The sequence below is a fragment of the Bos javanicus genome, chromosome X, assembly GCF_032452875.1.
Source record: "Bos javanicus breed banteng chromosome X, ARS-OSU_banteng_1.0, whole genome shotgun sequence".
Taxonomy (NCBI): domain Eukaryota; kingdom Metazoa; phylum Chordata; class Mammalia; order Artiodactyla; family Bovidae; genus Bos; species Bos javanicus.
Window position 1 is genome coordinate 144,073,672 of NC_083897.1, and position 10,382 is coordinate 144,084,053.

At 61.4% G+C, this 10,382-nt stretch overlaps 1 protein-coding gene across 1 annotated transcript; it reads left to right on the forward strand.

Annotated features, from left to right (window-relative positions):
- Positions 1-4,605: 4,605 nt before the first annotated feature.
- SLC25A6 (solute carrier family 25 member 6) lies at positions 4,606-9,188 on the forward strand. Its single transcript, XM_061408289.1, has 4 exons — positions 4,606-4,881; positions 6,573-7,059; positions 8,028-8,168; positions 8,640-9,188. The coding sequence occupies exons 1-4, from the start codon at positions 4,771-4,773 to the stop codon at positions 8,795-8,797; spliced, it is 897 nt and encodes a 298-aa protein (XP_061264273.1). The 5' UTR covers positions 4,606-4,770; the 3' UTR covers positions 8,798-9,188.
- The last annotated feature ends 1,194 nt before the right edge of the window (positions 9,189-10,382 follow it).

Sequence of the window (10,382 nt, forward strand, 5' to 3'; positions counted from 1 at the left end):
AGGGGCAAAGAACCCGCCTGCTAATGCAGGAGACCTGAGAGGCAGGCTCGGTCCCTGGGTGGGGAAGATCCCCTGGAGGAGAAAATGGCAACCCACTGCAGTATCCTTGCTTGGAGAATCCCACGGACAGAGGAGCCTGGTGGGCTATAGTCCACAGAGTCTCAAAGAGTCAGACACCACTGAAGCCACTTAGCATAGCGCAATCCCGTCTGGCTGACACCGAGGACTGACTCACAGAGCCTGGCTCGTGCACTGCCCCCCCTCCACCCGCCCCAAATGCGCCCCTCGGCCCTTCCGTGACTCAGCCGATCATCAACCACCTCTTTTCTTTTAGTTAACCCACCCATCTTTCAGATGTCGCTGAGTCGCTAAGAGTCCTGTCTGGCTTTTTTTTTGCAACCCACACGGACTGTAGCCCGCCAGGCTTCTCTGTCCTTGAGATTTCTCAGGCAAGACTACTGGAGCTTCCCTGGTAGCTCAGACAGTAAAGAATCTGCCTGCAATGCAGGAGACCAGGGTTCGATCCCGGGGTCGGGAAGATCCCCAGGAGGAGGAAATGGCAACCGGCTCCAGCAGTCTGGCTACAGTCCATGGGGTCGCGGAGTCGGACATGACTTAGCAGCCAGACGACAAAAACCATCTCTCGGATGCGCAGCGTCTAACGCTGTGCACGTCGTAATTACAGCTCGGGGCAGTGCACCCGTGCCCCCCGGAGTCCCGGAATAGAAGCCCTTCTTCCCCCACCCCCATCCACCATCCCACCTCCCTTAACCATCCCCATCGAAAATCCCACGGGTGCAGTCTTTCCCCCAATACCCGGGGTGTCTGTGGTCCTGCCGCCCTCCCGGGTCAGCCGTTAGGGGAGCACACGGCCTGGGCCACCGATGCCCCCCACCCGTCCTCCCAGAACACGCAGAGGGAGTACACACCCATCTAAGGCCCATGTGAAGTGCTTTTAAAGGAGAAACGCGTTCTGCGCCCTAGTTAGCAACGAGGACAGATTTCATATTCACTCAGTCCTTCCCGCAGGCAGCAAGCTGCTGACTTGGGGGAAAGGAGTCGGGGCGGGGGTGGGGTGACCCCTGGGATGTACGCAGGGCCCCAGGGAGGGGGAGGTCCGTCATATAGGGGAGGGGACAGGGTGGCGTAGAGTTAACCGCCTCCACCACCGAGGCTGCAGAGAGCCGTCCTGGGGTGCCCAACGCCGGTTCTGAAAGCAAAGTGCGGAGTGCCAGGGCCTGGCAGCCTGAAGGACCAGCTCCGGCTGGAAAGTCCTCGTTGGCCCAGCGGGCAGTGATGAGCATCGCCGGGTCCCGCCCCGCCCACACGGAAGGGATGCCTCCCTCACCCGGGCGTGCCCCGGAGCCAGCGACGCGTCCCCGCCCAGAACCCGGGCCGGCCTCGCCCTCTCTTCTAGCGCCGTGTGGTCCCGGCCGGCCGGAACCGGGCTGGGCCACCAGCCAGCTCCGTCCTCCAGGCCCCAGACCAGCCCCAGTGAAGCCTCAGAAAATGCCAGAACACCAAGGCCCTACCCCGCGCTGAGATCCTCATCCGCTGACAGCGACCTGATCCGTCCCCACCCTTCTGGGGCCCAACCATTCTCGGCCTCACCTCTTACCTGCCTCTCCCAGGAAGAGGACTCAGGAAGGCCCTCCTGCCAGGACACCGGGGGCTGGAGAAATGAATGACCGGCTGGGGTGGGGGGAAGGGGGGTGCCTCGGCTCTCGTGGGTCAGTAGTCCTAGCATCCATCCGTCCAGTGGCACTTGGAGGAGCCCCCCTCATGAGAAAGAGGGCGGGGCGGCAGAAAGGACAGAGAGGCAGGGATGAGAAAGAAAGAAGCAACAGAAACAGCAAAGAAAGCGCCACTCAGTCGTGTCCGACTCTTGCCGACCCCACGGACTGTAGCCCACCAGGCTCCTCTGTCCATGGCTTTCCCGGGGCAACAATACCAGACTTGGGTTGCCATGCCCTCCTCCAGGGGATCTTCCCCACCCCGCCATCGAAACCTGGCTGCAGGCAGGTTCTTGACCATCCGAGCCAACGTGGGGGGAGGGGCATAAAGAAAAAAGAGGAAGGGGATAGAAAGCGAAAAGAGCAACAGGGCAGAGAGAGGCAAATAAAGAAATAATTCTTGCACCTGCGTTGCTACAAAGAATTTGTTTTCTGGACCTGGCTGCTGACACACCTCGGCATTCGCTTTGTGAAAATTCACAGGACAGTACCCTTAGGATTTGTGCTGTTTAGTTCTTTATAATTCAATAAAGTTGACTCATTGGAAAAGACTGATGCTGGGAGGGATTGGGGGCAGGAGGAGAAGGGGACGACAGAGGATGAGACAGCTGGATGGCATCACTGACTCGATGGACATGGGTCTGGGTGAACTCTGGGGGTTGATGATGGACAGGGAGGCCTGGCGTCCTGCGATTCATGGGGTCGCAAAGAGTCGGACACAACTGAGCGACTGAACTGAACTCAAAGAGCTCACAGGGTTTTCCTTTGGTGGTTCAGACGGGAAAAGAACATGCCTGCAATGCGGGAGATCTGGGTTCACTCCCTGGATGGGCAAGATCCCCTGGAGAAGGAAATGGCAACCCACTCCAGTATTCTTTCGTGGAGAATCCCATGGACAGAGGAACCTGGAGGGCTAAAGTCTACGGGGTCGTGTCAACTACAAATTGGCACTTAAAAGAGCATTGCTGACGACTGAACAACAAAGGCAATTTGCCATCTGCCTCTACGGAGATCGAACCCCATGCTGCTATCGCTGTGGACCTGCAACAATCCCTGAGAGAGTTCAGGGTGGAATGAGGCACTCTGTGCTCCAGGGAATGTGGTGGGACAGGTCTTTAGTTAGTTGGATGTTTTTAGGAACAGATTTTATGATCTCAATCCTTGCAACTCCTCGTATCTAGTCCAGTTCAGGTCAGTGTCTGACTCTTTGCGACCCCATGGACTGCAGCATGCCAGGCCTCCGTGTCCATCACCAAGTCTTGGAGTTTACTCAAACTCATGCCCATTGAGTCAGTGATGCCATCCATCTCATCCTCTGTCGTCCCCTTCTCCTCCGGCCTTCAATCTTTCCCAGCATCAGGGTCTTTTCAAATGAAGTCAGCTCTTCCCATCAGATGGCCAAAGGGTTGGACTTTCAGCTTCAACATCAGTCCTTCATACCTAGAGAAGCACTAAATCCATTCACGGTGACATCAGATCCTCATGACTAACAAAAACCGTTTGTAAACTGTTTCGTGGCATTGAACTCCCCCTTCACCAAAACCTCATATATTGACTTTCCCCCACTGCGGCTCTGGAGCAGTCTCTCAGAGCTATCTGTGATGCTGCCTCCCAAGGCTGCAGTCCTCATCTTGCCCCAAATAAAACTTAACTCACAAGTCTTAAGTTATACTTTTTTTTTTTATTCCACAGTCACAAAGGGTCGGACACGACTGAGCAAACACCACATGCATAAGGCGTTCAGGCCTTCCAAACATCAAGGTCTCCGGACACGCTCTTGGAGGCAGGGGGCCTATACTGCCGCGTGTGGTATGTCACATGTCTGCGCGTGGGCATGTGCAATGGCTGCATACGTGTGCATGTCTGTAGACACACGTATTCACACACGTGAGTGCACCTGTCAGTGAGCTTGTGAAACCAGCACACATGCCTCTGTTCTTCTAGGAGACACCCCCCCCACACCCCGCCGCCAAGTCGCAGTGCCCGGCTTGACAGGGACACCCCGAGTCTGGGCCCCACTGGGCCCTGGAAAGACAGCCGGACCTCCTCCATCCCGGGACCCCCAAATGTACCCAGAGTCGTCAGGGTTGGGGGACCCCGGGTCCTCCGGGGACACTCTTGTGGGCGGACCCGGGTCTCCCGGGCTGGGCTCAGGCAAACACTGCTCCGAAGCCGGGCCGGCCGGGGTTCGGGGCGGTCTCGTACGCTGGGTCAGAACCCAGACTGCATCGCTCGTCCCTCGGGGAGAGGCGGGGCCTGGAGGCCGCCAGGGGTCATCAGGGCCTCTCGGGGGGGCTGGGTTGGGGGGTGGGGGTCGCGGGCGGGACTCGGGGGTCTGCGGCGCGGAGCCGGGGCCCCAACGATCGGACCGGCCAGACTGGACGAGCCTGGGGATCCGAGCGTACGGTGCTACGATTGGGAGAAGAGAGGGCGCGGGGCTCCGCAAAGCCCGGCCGGTCCCCTACGACGTTGTTGTCCGTCGCCGCCGCCAGGCCAAGCATGACCTTGAAAAGGTCAAAGTGGCCGCCACGCACCCCACTGCGACCCGCCCCGGGAACGCTTGGCGCAGGGGCGGGGCGCGGCTCCCGATATGCCCCGCGGTGAGACGCGCGGGCCAGGGGGCAGGGCCTGCGTGGAGGCGCAGCCAATAGGCGAGGCGCACGGGAGGCCGCAGGGCGGGGCGAGGCGCAGTTCCCGGCAGCCCGCGGGGGGGCGCGGCGCGCGCTCAGGGGGCGGGGCCGGGGCGGCGGCGCAGCCAATGGGCGCGGCCGTACGGACCCACGGGGCGGGGAGCCGCGCCGCTCCCGGCAACCCACGCGGGGGCGGGGCGCGCGTCTAGGGGGCGGGGCCCGAGGGGCGGCGCAGCCAATGGGCGCGGCGCGCGGGGGCCGGGAGGCGGGGCGCGGGCTCCTTAGCGGCTGCGCGGTGGCCGCCCCGTCCTTTCGGTCCCGGCGGCGGCAGGGCTGAGGCAACGGTGCCCACCCTCCGGCTCTCTCTCTGCTTTTCTGCGCCTCCGCTCCGCTCTCCGCCCGCCGCCATGACGGAACAGGCCATCTCCTTCGCCAAGGATTTCCTGGCCGGGGGCATCGCCGCCGCCATCTCCAAGACTGCCGTTGCCCCGATCGAGCGCGTCAAGCTGCTGCTGCAGGTGCGTGTCAGGCTGCTGGCGCGCAGCCGCCGGCGCCAGGCCCCGGGGAGCTCGGGGGCGCGCGCGACCCCGGGACCGGAAGCGGGGAGGCCGCGCGGCTTTGTCCGCGCGCGGCCGACCCGGCTGGCTTCCGGGGGGTCGCGTCACGTGGGCACCGCCGCGAGGGAGCGCATGCGCGGGGGGCGGCCGGCGGGGATGACCGTACGTCCGCATTGGGGCGCGAGGGGCCGCATGCGCGTCGGGAGGCCGGCGGGGGCGGCCTCCGCGCGTGCGCCCTGGGGCCTGCAGAGTTGGGGTGCGCATGTGCGCGGGGAGAGCCGCGTGGACGGACCCTGCGAGGCTGCGGGTAGGGTCCCGTGCCCTTGGGCCGTGGACGGGGGAAGATCTTTAGTTCTCGTAGTTGTACTTGCCCTCTTGCCCACTGTTCGCACTTGATTGCGCGGGTCTGACGCAGAATAAACTGCGCTGGTCTGTTTACAAATGGGGAGCCAGTGAAATTAGCGTTGCGATGTGATTGCAGCCCCTAAAGAAAATAGGATTCCTCAGGAAGGATGCTAGGATAGCTTAAAGGCCCCGTGTAAATGTCTTGTTAAGGCGACGTCTGTCGTTGGTGACCTCTGCAGGTGTCAAGTGCAAATTGGCTCTTGTGGGCACCTGCTGTCTACCTTTGGAAGCGGTAGTAGGTCAGTCGTGTCCGCCGACTTTTGCGACCCCATGGACTGTAGGCCCGCCAGGCTCCTCTGTCCATGGGATTCTCCAGGCAAGGATACTGCAGTGGGTTGCCATGCCCTCCTCTAGCGGATCTTCCTGACTCGGGGATTAAACCCGGGTCTCCTGCATTGCAGGGTGATTCTTGACCGTCTGAGCCGTCTCTATGAGTATTAAATCAGGTGCTGCTGACCTTCAAACCCCGTGAAAGGACTTCAGGGTGGAGAGCAGGAGTGAGGCATGCGGGTTCTGGGAAAAAGTGACAGGCCAGGTCATCAGACAGATGTTTCCAGTGGCTGATGGTGAGCCCACTTTTTGCTTGCCCACCTCATGTTTCAGTTCAGTCGGTCAGTCGTGTCGCATCATTGCCGACCCCATGGACTGTACCACGCCAGGCTTCCCTGTCCATCATGTTTAGAAAAGCCTAAAAACCTTTACGGTGACGAATGCTCCTTGAGGCTATGAGACAGGCTCTGCGAAAATTTGTGCTTGCGCTGTGAACTTCCCATTGACCAGAATCCCATCCAGTCTCTGCTCTTTGGAGCAATCTCAGCTATCCGAAGTGCTCTCCCCCGGGGGTGTAGTCCTCGTTTTGCCCCAGATCTTAACTCCCCACTCTCAGGTTGTGTATTTTTTATAAGTGGTCATGGAGGCCTGCTTGAGGCCCTGGGTGAAGAAGCCCTGTTCCCCCTCACCCCCGCCCCAAGCTGCAGCACGCCAAGCTTCCCTGTCTGTCATGTTTGAAAAAGCATTAAAAGCCTTCACGGTGACAAATGCTCCTTGAGACTAAGAAACGCTCTGCGAAAATACGTGCTAGCTCGTGTGAACTTCTGTTGACCAGAATCTCATCCATACCGACCTTTCCCTCACCTCTTTGGAGCAGTGGCTCAGAGCTGTCTGAGCTTCACCAGAATCTCCTCTAAGTCTTGGCGGTGTGCCCAGGCCCCCGGTAAAGCCCTGTGTCTCCCTCCGCCGCCCCCCAGGTACAGCACGCGAGCAAGCAGATCGCGGCCGACAAGCAGTACAAGGGCATCGTGGACTGCATCGTGCGTATCCCCAAGGAGCAGGGCGTGCTGTCCTTCTGGCGGGGCAACCTGGCCAACGTCATCCGCTATTTCCCCACGCAAGCGCTCAACTTCGCTTTCAAAGACAAGTACAAGCAGATCTTCCTGGGGGGCGTGGACAAGCGCACGCAGTTCTGGAGGTACTTTGCGGGCAACCTGGCCTCCGGCGGGGCGGCCGGGGCCACCTCCCTGTGCTTCGTCTACCCGCTGGATTTCGCCCGAACCCGCCTGGCGGCCGACGTGGGCAAGTCGGGCAGTGAGCGCGAGTTCAGGGGCCTGGGAGACTGTCTGGTGAAGATCACCAAGTCCGACGGCATCCGCGGGCTGTACCAGGGCTTCAACGTGTCGGTGCAGGGCATCATCATCTACCGCGCCGCCTACTTCGGCATCTACGACACCGCCAAGGGTGAGCTCCCTGCTGGCGGCTGCGGCGGGGGTGGCACCCGGGAGGGCCGGGGCCTTCTGCTCCCTGGGGGCAGGGGCCTAGTCCTGGGGGAGGGCGTAGGCACCTCAGCTGCTGATAGCTGTGGGCTCCCAGCCCTGGCAGCTGGAGGCTGAGACCCAGGTGTGGGCGGGGCTCTCTCCTGGGCCTGCGGACTCCGTGAGTCCTGAGCTTCTCCCTCTGGGTGTGTCTGTCTGACCCCAGAACCCAGGCGGCTGAGGACACGCCCGGTGACCTCATTTCACCTTCATTCTCTCTTGAAAGACCCTGGCCTCCGGCGGGTCTCCAAAGACAGCTACATTCTAAGCTCCTGAGAGTTAGAAATACAACATGTAAATTCATCACCGTTGATAGGAGGAATTCCTGGTTGGCCTGGGCAGATAGCGCAGAAAGGCAGCTTAAGCAGCCCAGCTTTATTGCTCCCTGTCCTCGAGGCTGGAGTCAGACCCAGGTGTGGGCGGGGCGGGTTCCTCCTGAGACCTCTCTCCTGGGCGTGTGGACGGCCTGCTGCGAGTCCCTGTGTGTGTCTCTGCCCTGACCTGTTCTTAAAGGGACCCCAGTTGTAGTGAGTTAGAGTGTTTCTCTCTGACCTAGGTTTTATCTGTAAAGTGTTTGATTTGATTTCCTGTACATACCTACAGTTAGAGACGGTAGCGTTCTGATACGTGCAGTTCCATCCTCTGGTTGGGGTGTGGGCTCCACCACGATCTCAGTCCCTGTAGGTGAGCCGCCCCGGAGGCCTGGCCGGCTGGTACCCTCTGCAGTGGAGCAGGTGTCGAGCGTCCCCTCCTCGGCAGCTGGGCCCGTCCCACCGGCTGGCGGGGCGCGTGCTGACGCCAGTCCGATCCGGCTGGTGTCCCCGTGGAGCTGGGAACTGCATGCGGAGGTGTGGGCGGCCCCGGGGCCTCACCCCGTGCCCCCCGCCCCCGCAGGCATGCTCCCCGACCCCAAGAACACGCACATCGTGGTGAGCTGGATGATCGCGCAGACCGTGACGGCCGTGGCGGGCGTGGTCTCCTACCCCTTCGACACCGTGCGGCGGCGCATGATGATGCAGTCGGGGCGCAAAGGAGGTATCGGCTCCGCTCGGCTCGGGGTGGGGGGTGGTGCGCGAAGGACACGCCGGCCCGCTCAGGGAGCGCTGACGGGCTCAGGGAGGTGCTGGGGCCCCGGCGGCGGCCATGTGTCTTCCTGCAGAGGCGGGGGCCAGCGTCTGGTCCCAGAGAGAAGCAGCCGGGCCTCGTGGGGGCGGATGGGGCGGGGCAGGCACAGGGCCCTTCCGGTACCCTGTGATCTGATATGGGGGTCCCCCGTGGGCGCCCGTCCGTGCCCGCAGCTCCCTCGGTCTTTGACCTGGCGTCCCTGGGCCTCGTGGGGGGTGGCGTCCTGGGCTTGATCCCCTCCCGAGAGCGCGTGCCCAGAGCCACGTCTAAATGGCTCAGAGCTCCTCCTGGCGCGCAGATGGCAGCCCGGGGCTCAGCAGCTGTGCCGGGTCTCCCCGGGGCCGTGTCCGAGCGCACCGTGACCCCGCCGTCTCCCCACAGCCGACATCATGTACAAGGGCACCGTGGACTGCTGGCGGAAGATCCTCAAGGACGAGGGCGGCAAGGCCTTCTTCAAGGGCGCCTGGTCCAACGTTCTGCGCGGCATGGGCGGCGCCTTCGTGCTGGTCCTCTACGACGAGCTCAAGAAGGTCATCTAGGCGCCCGCCCGCCCGCCGCGACCGCCTAGCGCCATCCCTCACTGTGACGGACCACCGACTTCGAGAAATTCCAGCGTCCCCGCCGGGGCCGGGCCACCCCGTGCCGGGGGCTCCTCGCCGGCGGACCATCGGCCCTGGGTCCACGCGTTGATTGGGGTGGGGGGAGAGGGCAATCGGGGGGGTCTCCGTGGGTCCACAGTCGAGGCAGCTCCGCACACCAGACCTAGACTCCAGGTGCTTGTAGGACCGACCCGTGTTTAAGTATTTATTTAAGAAAATCATGTCTCCATTTGTACTTAAGCACTATCCTCTCTTTTGCACAGCCGAATACGCGCGATTATGTTTTTCCGTCGGGCATTTCCGCTGCGGACAATAAAATCAGGACACAGAGGCGCTGGTCTCATGTCTCAGCAGAGAGGCCTTGAGGGGCGGTCAGCGAGCAGACCATGGGGTCTCCAGGTGGGAGACCAGGCCTCCCTGTCCATCACCAACTCCCAGAGTTTGCTCAAAGTCAGGTCCATCAAGTCAGTGATGCCATCCAACCATCTCTGTCGTCCCCTTCTCCTGCCTTCAATCTTCCCCAGCATCAGGGTCTTTTCCGAAGAGTCAGTTCTCCGCATCAGGTGGCCAAAGGATTGGAGCTGCAGCTTGAGCATCAGTCCTTCCAATGAACACCCAGGACTGATCTCTTTTAGGATGGCCTGGTTGGGTCTCCTTGCAGTCCAAGGCACTCCCAAGAGTCTTCTCCAGCACAGTTCAGAAGCGTCAATCCTTGGGCACTCAGCCTTCTCAACTGCAGCTGGGGTTTAACCACACAGGATCCCAGGGTGGTGGCAGCTGTGTGGCCCCCCATGCCCGGGGCTCACTGGGGATCCCCCTCTAAGGTGGGCATCCTGCGGCTTCCCTGGTGCTGGTGTAGTTGCTGAGCTGTATGACCACGTGGGTTGAAGCCTGAGAAGCTCGTCTGTGCCTGAGAGTCCAGGCAAGAAGACTGGCGCGGGTTGCCAATTCCTTCTCCAAGGGATCTCCGCAACCCAGGTCTCCTGCATTGCAGGTGGATTCTTCACCAACTTTTAGGCTCTCACCTATCACCCTTGCAATGTCAGAGAACTGGGTTCCATCCCTGGGTGGGGAAGAGCCCATGGAGACGAATATGGCAACCCACTCCAGTATTCCTGCCTGGAGGGTCCCACGGGCAGGGAACCTGGAGGGCCACAGTCCACGGGGTGTCAGACACGACTGATAGAACACACACACACCCTCCCCCCAGCCCCACGCAGCTAAGCATTTCTCCAGAAACCCGAGCCCTAATACTGTGATGTCAGGGTCGTGGGGGACGTGGGATTGGATCTGAGGCCTCCTCGGGGTGTCCTTAGGGGTCGGGGAGCATGTCTGGGGTCCTCACCAGCCTGTGCCCTCAGGAGGGTGCACACAGAGGTGTCCCTTGGCTCCATGTCAGTGTCTGGGATGTGGGGTCCTCACCAGCCTGCGCCCTCAGGAGGGTGCACACTGGTGTCCCTTGGCTCCACTTGCAGTTGCCAGCACCCGGTGACATTGGCGAGGTCTGGTGGGGGTGGTCTGCTGG